Source organism: Poecilia reticulata, linkage group LG16 (assembly GCF_000633615.1).
Source record: "Poecilia reticulata strain Guanapo linkage group LG16, Guppy_female_1.0+MT, whole genome shotgun sequence".
In the NCBI taxonomy this organism is placed as follows: domain Eukaryota; kingdom Metazoa; phylum Chordata; class Actinopteri; order Cyprinodontiformes; family Poeciliidae; genus Poecilia; species Poecilia reticulata.
Window position 1 is genome coordinate 5696185 of NC_024346.1, and position 19536 is coordinate 5715720.

The 19536-nt window shown below is 38.0% G+C and overlaps 1 protein-coding gene across 8 annotated transcripts in view; it reads left to right on the forward strand.

Annotated features, from left to right (window-relative positions):
• The window catches only part of thsd7ab (thrombospondin, type I, domain containing 7Ab), a 224881-nt gene that overhangs the window by 101906 nt on the left and 103439 nt on the right, over positions 1-19536 (forward strand). For 5 of the 8 annotated variants that reach the window (XR_535685.1, XM_008430970.2, XM_008430964.1 and 2 more), the window contains exons 3-5: positions 3368-3616; positions 5672-5856; positions 18210-18278. Coding sequence is in view for 7 of the 8 variants with exons in the window: in XM_008430970.2 (XP_008429192.1) it covers positions 3368-3616; positions 5672-5856; positions 18210-18278 (503 nt within the window). In the remaining variant the exon portion in view is untranslated. The remainder of the gene's footprint in view (positions 1-3367; positions 3617-5671; positions 5857-18209; positions 18279-19536) is intronic. The other 3 variants (XM_008430966.2, XM_008430969.2, XM_008430971.2) reach the window with 1 other exon arrangement.

Sequence of the window (19536 nt, forward strand, 5' to 3'; positions counted from 1 at the left end):
GTAAGATTTTGTGTTAGTGTAGCCAGAAGAAATGACTCGTATTTTATTTTTTTTATTTTTTTACCAAAGGCAAAAGAAGAATCCTACAACCACTAAAATCTGAAGATACTCCAATTTTGTTTACATTTTGTGAAGAAGGAAGTTGTGCTCAGAGCAACACTTGTTTTGCTTCAGTAGTTCTTATTGCAGCGCCACCACAGGTGAGGAGGGGAACAGGTTTTTCATTTAGTTTGGATCATTTCACACATTGCAGTGGGAAAGAGAACCACACTAACTGAAAATGTATCAAATGTTACATTTTCACTTGAAATCTATCACAAGTGTACTTAGATATTTCAAAAATATCAAAAATACTTGATCAGATTTTGTGGTTTCGGAGTAGCGTTCGCCTTGCGTGCTTGTTTTGGTGTATTTACCCAGAATGCCCTGCGCTTTGGTCCGCTTCCTGCACCGGAGTTCACTTTAATCAAACCGAAAACTGAGGTTTTTTGTTTTTTGGTCCTCATCAGAGGTCAGAACCTCCCAAATCAAGCTGACCTTTCTAGAATAACAAACTAGAGTTTGATTAAAGTGAAATAAACAAAATGTGTGAATGTTTCTTTCTCAGCCTCAAAAGTCAGAAAACATGTTTTCTTTAATCTTTTGACAGATGCAGAGTCGTGTTTTTCAGCAACAGATACAAAGTCCGTTGTTAGAATATAACTTTAAAACCTGAAGGCTTAAAAATGAGCATTTTCTCTGCATCAGCTTACTTATTTAACTAGAAATTATTTTGTCCTCATTCTGTCTGAATAACTGAGATAAAGAAATAATGACTTCTTCCTCCAACTTTGAGATCTACCCCAAAATGTCCATGGATGCGGACAACAAGCGGGGAAGGCTCAAAGGATCCAAAGATTGGAGAGAAAATGGGTCACTGGCTGCATTAGCGGCTTTTTAATACAACAACTTCCATCTGAAATGAGAAATCGAGCCGTCGGTGCGTCACGTTCACTGTTTAAATTTCCCATTGTTTTCCTCCAAAAGCAGAAACGAGCCAGCTCACCATGTGCGCTTGGCGGAAAAACAAACCCAGGATTATTCACAGTGTCGCTTCGGTGCTACTTCAAAGCCTGCAGAGGTGTCTTAATCTGCAAAGACACAGGAGCTGCGAGATAAAAAAGAAACCCAGCTCGCATGTTTCTTGATTTATACAAAAAAATAAGAAATCAGAGATGCTGGAGGTGAAGTGCGGTGGTAGCGTCTAAATGAGAGGCTTCTAAATGAAGCAGAGCTGTAATTAGCACTAATAGCTCGTCAGCTGCTTCGCCTCGAGGGAGAGGACTTCCAGAACGAGTCGCAGAAAACAGACGGCTTTGGTTGGAACAAATTTCTAATGATTGGAAAGGGACCCAAGTAGGACGGGTTACTCATTACGACTAAATGTTGTTAGATGATCAAAAGATGTGGGCGAACAATGAATCACAGCCTGTTGTGGTTGTCTTAACACTTGACTTATGAATACAAAGAGTCCTGGTTCACTCTAGATGTGAACCTCATTATGCACCATGTATGCTAATAAGATCAGCTAATGACAGCGTCAAAGGCAGAAAGAAAACGTTTATTTATTTATATATATATACTTTCCCTAAATCTGTCACTGGATATTGAGGAGCCAAAGTTTCAGACCTTCAGAGCGGCGACTTGTCTTGAAAACCAGGATGACATTAGCTGATGAACAAAAGGCTTTTAAATCACTTGTTCTCCACAGAGGCTGCATTTCTTTACAGGATTAGATTTTTTTTAACACATTAAATGGATCATTAGCATGAAAACTTGAACCTGATCGTGTAAAGCTGCAGAAGTTCAGTATTATTCCTTCAGTTTTGTAATTTAAAGATACGTGGCAACATTACTTATGCTGATTGTTTTTCCCAATCATGTCGTGTCCAAATGCAGAGGGTTCTCGCTTCAAACTGGAGAATCAGTGGGATTTTAATCTGTGGAGTGAAGCGATCAGACTGGCTCCATTTTATGCCTTAACAGTGGATCTGGCTGCCAAGCTCTGCATGTTTGATGGTCTTAAATATGATCTAGTATTCCATCTCTGGCTTATACGAAACGTTTTTTTTTTTTCATTCTTGGAGGAGATTTTTGTCTGGTCAGTTCTGCCTATTTTGATCTGTTTTAGGGTGTCTTGTTACTGTTTAACCCAAATAAGCAGCTGCTGATCGTGTCCCCCAGCTCAATGTTTACACTCGCATGTGAAAACAGCTGCAAATTAATGTGCAATTAAACAACCATACATCCTTGAAAAGAATAAGTAGTTCCTCCTGCGGAACCAACAATAATGCAGCAGGTGGTTTCTAAATAGTAAGGTAAAAAAAAATATCCTCGTCTTTTCCAGCAGTCATTGTACAGCAGTAAGACCAGCTGAGGAGACGTGCTGGAGTTCAGTTTAGGTTGCTAGGTAACAGGCTGGGCTTTGTTGCGGTTGCTAGGTAACAAGTAGTCCCTGCTGATTTGTAGCATTACATTCTGAAGGTTTTTGAAATTGATCGTTTTCCAGACACCAAAAATATTAACTCAATCCAAAAACCAGCTGGGTGTTTTTGTTGGTGTTGTTTTTTTAAAGCGTTTTGGCTGTTTTACGGCTACGTTCACACTGCAGCCTGAAGTAACAAAATTCTGATCGTTCACACTTCCAAACACGTGTGATCTCCAATGTGTACTGCAAACTACCTGAAAGTGTCCCGCATGCGCAGTAGAGGGCGCAATAACGTCACAGAACGTTCTCAACCGCCGAAGAAGAAGAAGAAGAAGAGCTCAGTGTTGCGGAAGTAAACATGGAAGCTAACGGTGTAGCTTAGCTTACACGTTTGAAGTTGTTGCCCTACTGGAGCTAGTATATAACTACTTAGTCCTCATCATAGACCGTCATGGTTGTTGTTTTTCTTGCGCGTATCAGAACACTAAATAGTGACGTTTGTCGAGTATCAATGACGTTCAGGTCGGATGAACGCGGCCTGGCCGTTCAGACTCGCGTCACGTTGAATCGGACGGATACCCAAGTGGTCTGGGTCACATTTAAAAAGAATCCGACCTGTGTTGTTCAGACTGTCCTGAAAAGATCAGGTACATATCGCATTAAGGCAAAAAAAAAGAAAAGAGAAGAAAGGGTTGGGGGGGATTGGGTCACTTCAGGCTGCAGTGTGAACGCAGCCTTAGAGCAAAATGGATGTTCAAAATGTTGCATGATAACCTTAAAATTTTAGCCTGGTGTTCCTCAGGGTTCTGACTTCTGCTTCCAGTCCTAAAAATTCCCCACTTTGTAGTCTTGTGCCTCTTGTCCTTCACACCTGCCCGTCTTCTGTCCTCTCTGTCCCAGCCTGTGCATACCGCGGGAGCTGCCGCTGACCATCCAGTCCTGCGTCCTCCCTAAAGACTGCCAGGTGACGGAGTGGACCGACTGGAGCTCCTGCTCCAAGGCCTGCGCGGACCCCGAGTCTCCGAGGGGAACCCGCACCCGGAGACGACAGGTGCTCCAGTTCTCTGTTGGCGAGGGCGTTGAGTGTCCGGTCCTGGAGGAGACGGAGTCCTGTGAACCTCCGGGGGGAAGCGTTCCTCCCTGTGCAAGGTAATTTATATCTGATGCTGCTTAAGTCTGTCACAATAATAAACTTACATTTCCCCAGAAATTATTGCAAAAAAAATTTATAATATTGTGATTTTTGAGGCCATAATCCACCAAAATAATAATGATATTATACCCACCTAAACATAAAGAAAACTTAAATTTATAAAGATAATTTAACACTGGAAATGGAAAACATTTTAAATATACAAAATAAATGGATTATGATGTCTTGGTAACCAAAATTGCATTAAAAAATATATAATGATTGAGCTTAGACAGGGAAAACAGGAACTGATACGTTTTCATCAATATTAAGGAATTATTGACTAAAAAGCTCCTATATCTTACTGAGTCAATTTTGCCTTATTTCAAGTAAACTAAGATATTTTCACTAGAAACTAGACCAAAAATACTTGGTAATATTTTGTGTTTTTGCAGTGTAACGTAAAATCAAACAATATTTAATGAACAAACACACTCTAAAAGCTAAAACGAGCTGAAGTGGTCAAACAAAAAGTTACAACGAAATAAAACCCAGAACTATTTTAACACTGCTGGTGTCAAAACTACAACTTCTGATCTGTTGGTGAAAATTCATGGGTCTTTAGTGAATTTTTCAAACTGCTTTTAAAGGCACAGTGATCTCTGTGGCATCTGTCTTTAAAGAAATCAAGCATTAAAAAATCTCTGAACACAGAAATGAATTTAGTCTGGTAATTTTATTTTTTTTTAATCCAAATTGACCTAAAACTAGAAAAGTTGAGTCTGATTCAGACTGTGATGCAAAAACTGGTTGTGGTGTTTTTTTAATAAATGCTACATAAATATCCAGTTTATACTGTAAATATACATTGTTGTTATTATGGCATCCTTGCCTTTTCTTGCAGTTTTCAGACTCGGCTATGAAATACTGCAGGGACTCATTCAGTATTTCAGTCACGCTCTCGCGCCATACAGAAAAATAAAAGCGTTGGCTCAGGCAGCACGCACTTCCTGTTGACCTCCCTTTTCACGTATCACCAGGATAATTTGCTCTCCTGGGTGGTTCGTGTGTGTGTGTGTGTGTGTGTGTGTGTGTGTGTGTGTGTGTGTGTGTGTGTGTGTGTGTGTGTGTGTGTGTGTGTGTGTGTGTGTGTGTGTGTGTGCGTGTGAGAGAGAGAGAGAGTCAGCATACGGATAGAGATTAGTACAAGTGGCTGGGCTGGTGCCAGACAAAAAGTAAAGGCAATTGCAGGGAGACTGTAAGGCTATTTTGAATTTTCACAGACGATGTTCCTGCATTCAGTCTGACACACGGCTCAGTTTCAGCCCACTTCAAACTGAAGCCACATGTTTTAATCCAATCCAAGGGATTATTTGGTTTTCTGTCAAACTGCTCACATTTTGCTGCTCCTACACATTTTAAAATGTAACGTCAGGGATGTACAGATGAAGACTTTTTGTTTTTATTCAACACAGAGTGAAATGTTCTTATAATGGAAAATATTAATTTTTTCTGCATTCTGTTTGCTTTGATAGTAAACATGTCTACTTTGTTACTTTGGCTCACAAAAAGCTGCTTTTAATTAATCGTTAAATATTCCTAAATATGTAAAATGTAATCCAAAAGGTGACAAAACTTTTGTTTTTATGGATAAGTGTAAAATGTGCAAAATATACGCCTTTATTTTTATAAATTTTTAGGCAAACGTGCAAAATCCTTCCTAATTTTTGGGGATACAATAATTTCCACACCCATTCTTACAAAATGTGTCACTACTTTAAATTTAAATTGTTGTCGCTTTAGTTTGTTGCTGATCCAGTAAAATTTGAGTAGAAATTATGTAATTTTCATTATCCAGACTTCAACCTAAAACGAAGCTACATAAACTGGATTTTGAGTGAAAGAAATTGTCGCTTTAATTTAGACATCTGTTATTTTCCTGGCTGAAACCATGTGACATATAATATTTACATAAGTTTGTATCAGCAGGATTTAAAATGTGCATATTTTGACGCTTTATTACACCCACTCTCCTGTCCGTCCTGCTTTGCTGCTTCATGTCGTCCTTGTAGTTACACATGGAGAACCACGGAGTGGAGCGACTGCCGGGTCGACGTGCTGCTGAGCCAACAGGACCGACGGCGCACCAACATGACCGGGCTCTGCGGCGGAGGCCTGCAGACCAGGGAAGTTTATTGTGTCCAGGCGAACGCAGAGCTTCTGAAATACCTGAACAACCTCAAAGAAAAAGACAAAGGTAAAGCTGAGGCCGTTTCAATCCTTCAGTTTATTTGTGTTGACCTCTTGCAGCGTGACGTCATGCGTCCAACATCCTGCCGCCGTTTCCCCGCTGGAGGGCAAAAAGCTGCTTCCTGACTAGCATCGGCTTTAGCTGCTAAGTTCTCAAAATCTTAATTGTCCGCCTGATATATAACAGAAAAAGTGACGCAGTGGTTTGCTAGTAGTTGTCAAGGTTACAATTGGATGACAAGGTCAGGAAAAAGTCTTAAGGACAAAAGTAGTAAGGAAGAAGGAAGCAGGTCAGTAATGCTAGCTTGACTATGACAAACTTAGCATGTAGTTGTGCTGTGGAATTTGGTTCAGTTACAAAATAAAAGAAAGGCGACATAAACGCCAACTCAGCCAGATCATCAGTAGAGCAGATGTTTAATCCGCTGTGTTAGATTAGCTGATAGCAGCGGCAGCTAATCCACCTCAGCGATCAATTATCAATAATCACAAAATAAACATCAAGCCTAAAAACGTGAAACGGTAACAAACTGAATGTTCTTTTCTTTGTGTGGGAACTGTTTGAGGATTCACTGATGAACCCTGAAACATATGATTGGCGTTCTTGTCAGTTGCTATGGCAACGCGTCTGCATGTAGCGTAGCCGACGCAGAGAGCGAGAGAAAAGAAGGTTTGTTTTTGAGTTGTTGTTCCAACAGTTTTTCTGCTTTATTTTCCCGTTTGCTGGGGAACGCAGCACCAAATCAATACTTCCTACGTCTCCAGGCTTCATCTGGTGACGGGAATCGTTCTACCAGCGCAGCAACGCGGCTTCGGATAGGGCGTAAAAGAATCCTTTTCCGGTCCTGCAGCGTCGAGCGCATGCACAAAACCTCCAGATTTAAACAATAACATGCAAAGGAGTCTCCAGCAAACTGATTTAAATGATAAAAACACAAAAATAAAAAGTAATAAACAAACAACATACAATTGAGAAACCAGTAACTAACTTTACAATTTGACGAGTGTCATCCTCAAAAATCACCAAATCTAATTTTTTTTTAATTTACAGTTGAAATAAAATAAAATGGGGTTGCACAGTGGCGCAGTTGGTAGAGCTGTTGCCTTGCAGCAAGAAGGCTCTGGGTTCGATTCCCGGCCCCGGTCTTTCTGCATGGAGTTTGCATGTTCTCCCTGTGCATGCGTGGGTTTTCTCCGGGTACTCTGGTTTCCTCCCACAGTCCAAAAACATGACTGTTGGGTATATTGGCCACTCAAATTTGCCCCTAGGTGTGAGTGTGTGTGTGGATGGTTGTGTGTCTCTGTGTTGCCCTGCGACAGACTGGCGACCTGTCCAGGGTGACCCCGCCTCTCGCCCAGAACGTTAGCTGGAGATAGACACCAGCAACCCTCCCAACCCCACTGAGGGACAAGGGTGTTAGAAAATGGATGGATGGATAAAATGATCCACAATTTACGCCCTCACAAGTTTGTAAATAGTAAATTTTGGTGATTTAAATTTTTGTGTGGATGAAATATATTTGTTTTCCCAAATGGCTGCAAATGTTGCGTAAATTGATGTAATCTAATATAACCGAATGGAGCCAAAAGTTGTAGTGTTGCTTTAAATAATATTACAATAAGAATAGGTACAACATTATCATCAAAATATGACAAAAGTGTAATTTGTTAAAAATACTACTAACTAACTGATTGTAGTGGATTATTTGTGTTTTTAGAAACAATGTAATCGGAGAGTTTTGTATAGTTTCAGATGTTTTAAATGATAAAACTCAAAACCAGAGTAAAAACAAACAACTTATTTTTATAATTAAGTAAATAAACTCACTTCCTCACAACATAAAGCCAAAACCCTCAAAAAAAGATAAAATTGGAGACATTAACTGCAGTAAGACAAAAACAAACATAACAGTTTACTGTTGTAACCACCTCTGAATGTTAAACTAAAATGCAACAGCTTCATTTCTGTCCTAATTCAGAGCATCACTAAATCCAGCGTTAAGATTTTCCAGTGTATTGACAAATGCTGATTAAGAAAGTTAAATAAATTTTATAGCTGCCTTTTTATTAAACGATCTCAGGGACAAATTTCGCTCCGCAGCCTGAATGCACAACACACAACGCACCAAGCATCCAGGCTGTTGTTTTTACCAGCAGAGTGAATACTGAGAGCTATTTAAATTAGCTTTGATATATATTATCTGAAACTCAGAGTGCAGAATGTATGATTAGGGCCCATATTTTGAAGGTTGTCTCAATTAATCTTCTATATCGACTCCATGGAGAAAATAAAGATGCTCATCAAACAGCCTGAGGCAAAAAGCCTGAAGGCATCATTTTGGCCACCAGCTACTATAACAGCTTTCTAATCTGACAAGCTGGTCTCTGCTGGGGAAATAATCCCAGTTTATGACTACAAAACATCCACTGTGGTAGTAAAATTCTGTTGTAACGGTATTTTCATTTTAAACCAGTATTGCTAATGGTCAAAACCAGTAGTGGGCACCACTAACTAAAATGTTTATTGCGCTAACCCTAAAGCGCTAATCATAAACATTAGCTATGCTAACTCTAAATCACTATATCAATACAGTATTTAGCGGAAGCTAATGATAAAGCGCTAGCTTAAATTCAAATTGTATCTGCCTTTCAAATAGTACAATTTGACACAGATGCTGAACTTTATTGAACTGAAAGTCAACAAAACAACCAAATAAATTAGCACTTTAGAATTAATTCAGAAAAGCTAATTGTTTAGCTAGCTACCAAGCTAGCTAAACTGTGATATCTTATGATTGGTAATTAGAACTTGAGTCGACAAAAGTTTGTTGTTGGGTCAAACTTTGTCTAAATCAGAACAATCCTTCTGAGCAGATGATTTGTGGTTGTATGAAATATTTATTTCACAAAAAGAGAGACTGGTAGTTGATTAGTCAACCTCAGGACGATGAACCATTTTTAATGAAGGAAACAGATTAGTATATCCTCTTTTTTCCCTCTTTTAATCTATTTTGTAGTCCTGGTTTATGACGTCCTCTCTTTGATGCTCAAAATACTTCCTGTTTATTGTCTTAGTTTCCTCTTGTGTCTATATTTATAGTTCTAAACCATAAATATAGACACAGCAGTTTGTGTACAAAAGGAAAAGAGACACTCCATATATCTGCTGTATCTTTTTGTGTGAATGCTTATCGTACTATAAAAATAATTGATGACCCATGACCAGGAGAAAACATGAATACTCTATATTTACCATTTTTATTTATTATTTATATTTTTGCAGCTACATGTGTACATCTCTTTATGCAGAATCCTGCCTCTTTCTGCATGAATTACTTTTCATCTTCAATGTTGGCTGCAGCGTGGCATTAAAACACTTTTAAATATTAAGGGCACATCCTCTTTCTTGTTCTTTAGGGAGGATTTGTCTTCTAGATTCATTGAAATTCAGGTGGGATCAGTCTGCAGCACCCTGAGAAAAAATGGCCTCAGATCTTCATTATTATACTAAAAGCAGCAGTAAATTTTGGGTCCCGACAGCAGCAGCGGTCCTGTGCAGAATATGTTATAGGATATACCTCACATGTTTTAGCACCTTGTGCCCTGCAGGGTTCATAATCAGAGCCGCAATTTGAATAGCACATCTGAAAAGATGTGATGCTTTACAAATGGAGCAACAAGATGTGAGCCGAGAAGCTCAAAGCACCTACAGAAAAGGTTTCAACTGATATTGAAAATGTCCATTATGACAGGCCATTTTGGTAAATAAAACCTATAAATTAGAACAAATATTTAATATTTTTTCTCTATAAAAGTGCCTCTAAAACAAGTTTCTTCCCATTAAAACTTCAGAAATGAAAGAAAAGTAGAACATAAAGCAGATATTAAAATCAATATTAAAAACATTGAAATTCAAAATTATGAAACATAGACGCATTGTTTTTATCAAAGCAAACTAAAAATAGAAATAACACTCTGGGGGTTGGGATCAATTTTTCTGAGTCTCCTTCTATGTAAGTACATATCTGACAGAATCAGTAAGTGATCACTGTTGCTAAAATAAACTAGACTCAACACTCTTGGCGACTTGGACAGAAAAACTTCCTGAATTATAAAATTTTAGCCCGTTTTATCAGTAATTCCTGTGTCTGCCCAGCTTTACACGGCGACCCGTTTACCCGCTGACGTCCTCTTGTTGGAAACAAAACGAGCCGTTTGCAGCCAGGACTTGTCTGCTTGTGTCCGGCTGCGACTCGTCCTGCAGAGTCCTTAAACGCCTCCATGTCTGACACTTGTCAAGCCAGCTTAGAGTCAAAGCTGCCCTCTTCAGAGCGTTTTAAAGACATTAGCTGAGGTTAATCCTGTGGCGGCTGATCGCCCTGATCACGTGAAGAGAGGAGTGACGTCCGCTTGCAACATGTGTCAGAAGATGTTCGTCTCACTCAACATGGAGGAGGAGGAGGAGGACGTTTTAGTTCAATGTAAACGGACGGCTTTGCAAATTACGTAAGATGATATATCTGCAATTTTCATCTTTCAAGAAAATCTAACATAGTTATTATATAAAGAGAAAGTTTGTCTTTCAGTTCAGGCAGAGTTGGGTGGTAACTTTACTCAGTTACATTAGTAAACTTGGAAAAATGTAGTATAAATGGAGTACTTTTTACTTTTTACTTGAGTGATTTTATTATGAAGTATTTATACTCTTACTAGAGTAAAATTCATGCATTTTCTACCCACTGAATAAAAAAACATCACCCAGAAATTCACCAGACACAGACACACACCGGCAGTTTTGTTAAAGTTTCATACATTTTATATTGGAAAAAAAAAAAAGAACTGGAAATAAATTTACTTTTATCTGATTTTGGTATTTTCTAAATTTGGTTTTTATGTGAATTATTTTCATTTCCATTTGGGCCTCAACTGCTTTAAGGAAACAAACAAACCAGTTGTGTTTTGTTAACAAGTCAAAGTTTTTTGGTGTCTGGAAAATGAGCCATTTCTAAAACCTCCCAACTGTTGAGTCATGCTCTGTGTTACCTAGCAACCAAAGTGGAGCTCTAGCACATTTGCTCAGCTGGTTTTATCATTGTATTCACTGTACAATGGCTGCTGGAAGAGACAGAGTGTTTTATTGTATACTTACCATCCAGAAACCACTTGCTGCAATCTTGTTGGTTGTGTAGGAGGCTCCACTTCTGCTTTTTAAAGATGTATGGTTGTGTATTTTCAAGTGTGAATTGAGTTTGAGGGCGTGGCCAGCAGCAGATGATTTGGATTTAAAGTCACAAGACGCCCAAAAGCTAAAAACTCGTTATCTGAGAATGATTTTTGTGCTAAAAACAAAATGTAATGAACATGTTTTGAATAGACCATAAATCTATCCTAACCCTTTAAGGAAGCACAATAGGTCAACCTTAAATGTTTTCTACAGTTAAAGAAAACATTTAAAGTTTCTTAAAATCTTAAATGTTTGAAGAAACAACCCAGTTAAAGCAGCTGGGGTGTACTTAATTTTTTCCTTTACTATTTAAACGCACAAAAATATATTTTTTTCTCAGTAAGTAAACCCCCTTTTCTGAAGAACATTTTGTAATTTTCTAAGCAGAAATATACTGAATTACTCAGTTAACTGGTTAAATTTAGGATCAGCAAACTGAAGCCGCATCAGACATTTAAATCCATGATGTCACATTATTTTTTTACAGCTCTGTTCCTTTTGATTCTTCTTTAAATGTTTCAGAAGAAGAAGTCTGGACCAGATGTTGACTCAGAAAAAGAAAGAACTGGAAGTCCATTTGCATTGCGTCTGCTTTGTTCATCAGACGTCAGATTGATTTGCAGTCGTTTACTTGCGAGTCCTAATTAAATAATAATGAGCCTCGTAGCTACGATGAAACCCACCGGCACAAGACGACAAAACACATTTCGTATCCAATAATGAAAAGAGATTGTTTTTTTTTTCATACGTTATTGACCACAAGGCTAACGCGAGTCCTCCTGTGTTGGTGATGTAAGAAGCCTTTTGAAACTGTGAAATACTTTTGCGTCGAATCACGCGGTGATGCAACGACTGGCTGCACCTAAAGCATGTGGCTGGTGAGTTTACATGGAGCGAGTTCTTATCTCCTTGGCGCAGGATTTCTCCGCCATCGGGGGGTAATCTCCCGGCGCACCTCTGAGACGGAGAGCCAGGGAAAGCTGCCGCTTCTCCTCTCGCTCATACATAAATGACACGATGTAAAAGGGAGGAAGATCGCCCCGGGCTGGGATTCTGAATCAGCTTACCGCCTCCTGAATCTTAACCCTAATCTTTGTGGTGAAGTAGCTTCGATCTGACCTCAGATCAGTCGGACGCGGCGTGTTTTTCATCCGGCGAAGGCTGAAGCCAGGAGGCTCAGTGACCTCAGGTGTGGATTTGATGGAACTGATGGATAAATAAAGCTTTCTTTTTTTATTGTGGCTGGTGGAAGTCATTTTTATTTTATGACACAGCGACTGTGAAGAGTTTGAGTAAAAATCTTTTTTGTTTTTATTAACTGTCCTGTAGCAGCCCCTCACACTGCAAAAACACAAAATGTTACCAAATATTTTTAAACTCATTTCTAGTGAAAATATCTTACTGCACTTGAAATAACTTAAAAGTAACTTTTCAACAAGATATAGTTTGTTGTAAGTCAGTAATTCCTTAATATTGATGAAGAAATACTTGGTCCATTAACAGATTATTTATCTCATAAGATGGGAAAAATATCTTATTCTAAGCAAATAATCTGACAAAGGACCAAGCATTTCTCCATCAATATTAAGAAATTACTGAGTTGAAACAAGCTCTTATATCTTGCCAAAAAGTTATAAGTTAATTTTATTTTATTTCAAGTGTAGTAAGGTACTTGCACTAGAAACTCGACCAAAAATACAATTGATCAACATTCAGCGCAGCCTTTACGGGTAATTTTTCAGCTTTTTTATTTTCTCTTTAATTCAGATCACCATGGATCACTGAAAAAACTAAATCATACAACCATTAAAGTACAAAACATGGGCTTGCAATAAAAACTACTAAACCAAACAAACCTCACTGCTTTCACAGAGGAATGCACTTTTACGCACTAAACATTTGAGTCCTGCTGACAATTTTCCAGCCATTCATTGGAACATCTGATTGCTGCCGATTTTTATAAGGCCTGCCCTTATTGGCTAAACATGTTTTTGGAAAAATGTGGGAATTCTGACACTTTTGGACGGTTAAGCGCTCCCTGGATAAATTTACCATAAAATAACTTGGTCATTTAAAATGATTAAAAACAACAACAAAAACAACAGTAGACTAGATTAACTATCGATTAGAGCTGAATAATAAATCAATAACAATATCTATTGTGATAGATATGTAATCAATATCAATAGATAATACATATGGTAGAATATTCAATAATTTCACTGAACTCCGATCCAGAACCGCACGGCATTCTGGGGGATTTAGGCAGAGGTTGGTGGAATCAACCGACTTCTTTGGTTACCTAGCAACAACCTGCTGAATAACTTGTGGTTGCCTAGTAACGACCTGCTAAGTAACTTGCGCAGCCGGCAGTTTAATGTATTTCGCCACTGTGTCTCATAACTGCTTAAAAATAAAAAAAACAATGGAGTGCAGTAGAAACTGGATTAAACAGAAAAGGTCACACCACCAGAGGGCAGTATTTCAGATATTTAAAACAAAACACTAAATAATTATTGATATCTACTGATATGAAATGCTTATGTTGTGATACGTTTTTACAGCCATTTTGTCCAGCCCTCCTAATATAATTATTGGATATTTATTATGACCCTTTTATTTTCTAATAGCACTGATATCATTGACTATGGATCAATGGCTTGTAGGTTGAGATTAAACCTAAATTAGGGTTTTTCCAACAAAGTTGTACCAGTTCAAGAGCAAAGGGTGTTTTTTTTTTTTTTTTTTTGTTAGAGCAGATTTTTAATTGGTTCTTTATAAACAGCTCTTACAAAAGCAGCAGCTGCTTTGTTTCTCTCTAGCATAAACTGGCTTAATGAGGCATAATCCCTGGCAGTTAAAAATGTCTTAATTTGTATCTGAGAATGTTAACGCTGACACTAAAAACAAAAGCCTGCGCTGCACTTAATCCTTTTTATTACTTCTGCTAATGTTTGCTGATTTTCACTTATTAGAATGTCAGAAATGAACAATGATCATCATCAACGTGAGTTTAGAGGTGGTTTGCAAACTAAAAGGAGCAGTTCTTCTTTTGCGTAGCTTCAAGCTAAAACAAATTCATCTTTAGGAGTTTAAGCTGAGAGATGATTGCAATAAATAACCATTCAGAAAAGCCAATATTTGGTTCAGGATATTTTAAAGTTAGATTTCTGCCATGCTAATTTGATTTGAACTTGGGCTCTGCAGTAGAAATGGAGACTTGAAAGTGTTTGTAAAATCTAGGTTGAAGTCTTCAGGTTTGTGTTGTGAACTGGGGTTTTTCCAAATAATCAAGATTTTATCTCAAATATACTCATTAGCATCACCTGTTTATATTAGCTCCAATTGTAGCATTTTTTCCAGGTTTAAACTGCAACATGGCGACGACGGCAACAAAAAATCCCATAAAATCATGTGAGAAATTAATGCTGAAGGATGCCAGGGGCTAGCTGTGCTAATGCTAAAAGCTAACGGTATAAAATGGCGTGTTTGAGAGCAGATCTATCACAGCTTAAAAATGAAGGCAACATTTATAATTTAGCTTCTAGAAACTAATCAGACAACTTCTGAATGATAGATATTAAAACAACCAAATTATTTCTTCTTTTATGTTTTGAGAAATGAAATCACTTTCCTCTTGATTGGTGAAAGGTAGAGAGAAATTCTTCTGTAAATGAGAGTGGGAAAAGTAGAGAGTTTAAAATCATTTTGAAGTTACAGAGTTGGGTTTGGGCGATGTGAGGATACTAAATATTCTGCAGTTTGAAAAATGTTTTGTTGATATGAGTGAGAATATTTAGATTGGTGCTAAATAAAGAGTTTGAAATATGCAAGAAAATAAATCCAAACTTGTTTTTCTTCTGAGTAAACAACATTTCCACTGTCCTTGCTGCTCAATTGAAAACAAGAATAAACGAAAATATGCAATTAATTAGGATGATTTACAAACACGTTGGAGCTTTTAGTTCAGGACAAAGTCGAACGTTTCCTGTAAATCCAGTTTAGGTCATAAATGCACGATGGTTGGGTGAAGCGGCTCAACATGCATGTTTCTGCTACCTGTTGGCAGCCAGCTCACCTGCAGCGTCTGCGTCAGAAGTTACTGTTGCTCTGTGGATGTTGCAGCCGAATCAAACCTGCCAGCGTTTCAGTGATGAAACTGCAGGAGGCCGGCGCAAACTCCACATCTGGTTCTGGTTCTTTAAGACAAGGAGGCGCCACAGAGCTGTCTCAAAGTGGAAGAAACGTTACAGATTCCTTATAAAATCTGAAAACATAAGGGACAAATGTGTCTGTGTGTAATTAGATGACTGCAAAAACATCTGTTAACTATAATTCAAGAAAATGGGCATCCAGTAAATACTTGATATTGTAATAATCATAATTTTTGACAAATTGCATCTAGACTTTTCTCTGAGGATACAAGACAAGTTGTTGAGCATCTTGAATTTTTTCCACACTGCAAAAACACCAAATCTTACCAAGTATTTCAGTTTCTGGTGCAAATATCTTATTTTTCCACCAATATTAGGGCATATTTACTTGAAACAAACTCCTATATCTGATCATTTACTTTTAAATTAGTGTTGTCTCAATTCAAGTTTACTAAGATATTTGCACTGTAAACAAAACTAAAAATACTTGGTAAAGATTTGGTGGTTTCGTAGTGCAAAACCACCTTTTAATTACTATGTAAGTAAAAGAATGAAGTCAAGTTTGTGTTCTTAAAAGTGAATAACATTTATTCTGTCCTGTAATGAAATAATATGCAAAACAAAACTTTTTGTTTCCTCAAGAAACTACCACTACTGACTTTTTTTCTACAATGTTCACATGGCCTCATTTGTGTGTGGTTCACATAAAATTAAATGCAAACAAAGGTTTTAATTTTAAAAGCATGAATTATACACATAAGGTGCATATTTATCGCTCAAAATGTGAACTATGATGAGGTGTCACTGGAAATAATCAAAATTTGTTCTCAGTTTATTCATGAGTGCAACGCTAAAGGAAAAAATATTTCTATAAAAATGTATAATTAACATTGTAAGACTGTAACTTGATGAGTTGCATTAACTATAGACTGAGTGGTTTAAATATGCCTCCTTTTGATGTTAATTTCATGTATACAAATAAGATTTGAGTAAAACCCGATGCCTGTGAAATTCATTCGGTCGACTTCTTGAAAGTCTTCAAACCAACGCATGCAGGCATGGCGTTACTAATTCATTTGGTGAAAACATTTTTTACAAAAACACCTTTTTTAGGGAAAACAGATCATCTCTGCATGTTGACCTGCAAACTGTAAGCTAACAAACAAACACACACATCACTTCTGACAGGGGGGGAAAAAAACAACATATTGCTTCTCTTCTGTGTCCAAGCAATGAAACGACTCCATACACACAGGCAGTCCAACATGCATTTCTCTGCTGCTTGTTGACGTTTACCATATGCTGCTGGATCCATCCGGCTACCTACAGCAGCTGCTTAAAAACGGGCTGTAAATATTGCTTTTTGAACATAAACGTCACGCTGAAATCTGACTGCTTTTCAGTGATAAAGTGATGAAACTGCAGGAAGCTGGACATCTGGTTATGGTTCTCTGAGGAGCTGTGTTTCCATTAACTTTCAAATTGCACAAATTAGGATTATAAAGGTAAATTTGCCTAATTGAAAGGTCAAATTAAAAAAACAAACATTTTTTGATAAAAAGATTTTGCGATAGGACTGGGAGGTTTTTCAGCTGTATTTAAATTAATGTAACACAATGGAAACAGTTTTTTTGCATCACGAGTGACCGACAGACAACCAGATGTTACTGCTGGCGAAAACGTTGAAGACGATGACAGGAAGTGGTGGGAGGATGATGGCGCTGCATGTTTTTTAATGGTTTATTGCTTGAACAAACATTTTCCTGTGTGATTTTATTTGTTTATTATTTAATGGAAACGCCACAATTGAGAAATTGTGCTTTTCAACATTAGCGAAACATCAATAAAGTTTTACTCACATTTGTCATGGAAACACAGATAGTGTTTTTCCATTCCATTTTCAGCAGGTGCGGTTTGCTTTCATACTGCTTTGTGTCAAATGATACAAATCAACTGAAAAACCTGTTCCCCTCCTCGCCTGTGGTGGCGTTGCACCAAGAACTACTGAAGGAAACAACAAAAAAACCTCTGAAGAAGACAACGGCAGCTTCCTTCTTTACAAAACGTAAACAAAAATGTAATAGCGTCAGCAATTAATCACTTAATCACATGATATTATTTAATTTTAATTTTATTTATTATTTTTGGTCATATTTTATTTTGGATATTTAAAATAAAGTTTATTGATCTTTAAAGGACGAACTTGAATTATTATTCCATTATCAGTATATTACTTGAAATTTATCTAAAAAAAACAATATTGTAGTTTATTGCAATATTTACTGGGACAGTTTATCATCCAGCAGAATCTTTTATCATGACAAGTGGTTGTAGGATTTCTCTTGTTTTTGGTAAAAGACCACGATTCATGTCACTTGTTAGCGCTAGACTAACTCATTTGTTTTGGTTTTATTTACCCAGAATTCCCTGCGCTATAGTCCACATCCTGCTTTTAGAGCGGTCTCTGGTCCGCTTGGAGTTCACATCAGAATCACCAAAGTTAATTTTAATCGAACTGAGATGTAGTTCAGTTTTGGTTTCACATTCACACCACCCTAAACAAACTGGACTTTCTAAACGAACTAGAGTCCGATTAAAATGGACCGAACAGGACTGATGTGAATTCACCCTAAAAAGCTAATTCTTTCCAGTCTTTTGTGGGATTTGTTTCTGCTGGTCAGGTAGGTGTATGTTTTTGTAAGTCCTTGTCTTCCCTTCTCCCCTTCCGTAAAAACAAAAGAATCTGATTATTTTTAATCCATGACCTGAGGTCTGAATTGTCAGCGTGAAAACAAATGAACTCCAAACAGCAATTACCTTCCTCTAAAGAGAACATTCGATCTGTGTTTAATAGTAAACACATTGAGGTCGCGAGGCCCGGCTCTCTGCCTGTCTCTCCCCCTCTCTGCTTGCATGTCTGACAGAGTCTCCGTCTCCCTGCTGTGTGCGTAGCTAATAGAGCTATTTCCCCTGTAATTACAGCGGGTCAGACCCAAAGACAGCAGAAGCCTAGTGTCCCCCCTCTCCTCTCCATCACCTTCCAGATTACAGGTAGGTGATTTTAGCCATGCTGAATATTAAGCCTGACCCGTCATCGTCACTCCCAGACCCAGTTTCCTGCTTCGATCGTCTCCTTTTTATCCTTTCTTCTCTCTTGGCTGCAGTTTTTCCCTCCTTTTCTCCTTGAGTTTCCTCTTGGCCTCCTCTCTTCTCACCACGGGTCACCCACCACTTCTAATTCTCCTACATTTTACTCTGTTTTGTTTCTCACTTTTTCTCTTAACCGTCTCCCCTATTTAAGAAATAATGAAGCAAACTAGGACTGTTGCGATTAATCGTGATTAATCATATTAATCATGATTAATTGATTATTGTAATATTTGTCAACTAATTTAGTAATCGATTAGTCGTTCACTGGAGTATATAAACTCTAAAGATTCAAACGTGCCATTTACTGGAAGGACAACACCCCAATCGGATTGATCTGATTACTCGGATTAATCATGATTAGTCACTTATAGTAACATTTGTTAACTAATGTCTTCATCGATTAATCGTTTACTGGAGTATACAGGCTATGAAGACTCTAAAACATGACATTTACTGAGAGAACAACACCCTAATCTGATTCAGATATAAGTTTAAAAAATGTATCTTAATTCAAAAGAATGTCCAAAGTAGCGAAGCTGAAGTTTAACTTATTGAGAAAATGCTAATGCTAATCCCATGCTAACTGCAGCAGGATATCGTCTTATGAGACAGACTTCATTTTAACAAGAAATTACTTCATGTTTTATTACTTAGTAGATCTGGTGCCACGAGATTTTATTACACAACTGTGTAAAATTTAATCAGGTGAGACAAAATACCTGCACAGGTTGGAATAAAACAGCTCTGGATTGATTAAAATGTTGAGCCAAGTCGGTTTAATGGCTTTGATACAGTAACAAGGAAACCATAGATTTGTAACGTTCAGACCTGAGGACCCGAAATTTCAGTCAGACACAGAGTAAAAATCAATAAGGTCTTTATTGAGAACCGGGTATAGGAACGGGGAACCACGAGCCAGGAGCAGGAACCTCTGAGGACAGAGAATCAGGTTAGAGGGTTGTAGGTAGGAGGGGAAGGCCAAAAGTCTGTAAGGGAAAAGATCACTAACCTTCCTGGGGTTGTGGGGGATGAGGGATCCAGGTAGCACAGTGGAAAAGACAAGTGGCACAGGACTGGGAGGCACAGGGTTTAGGACAGACAGGACCAGACAAACGTATCTGAGGGTTGGGCGAAGAGCAGTGGTCAGGTCACGGAAAAA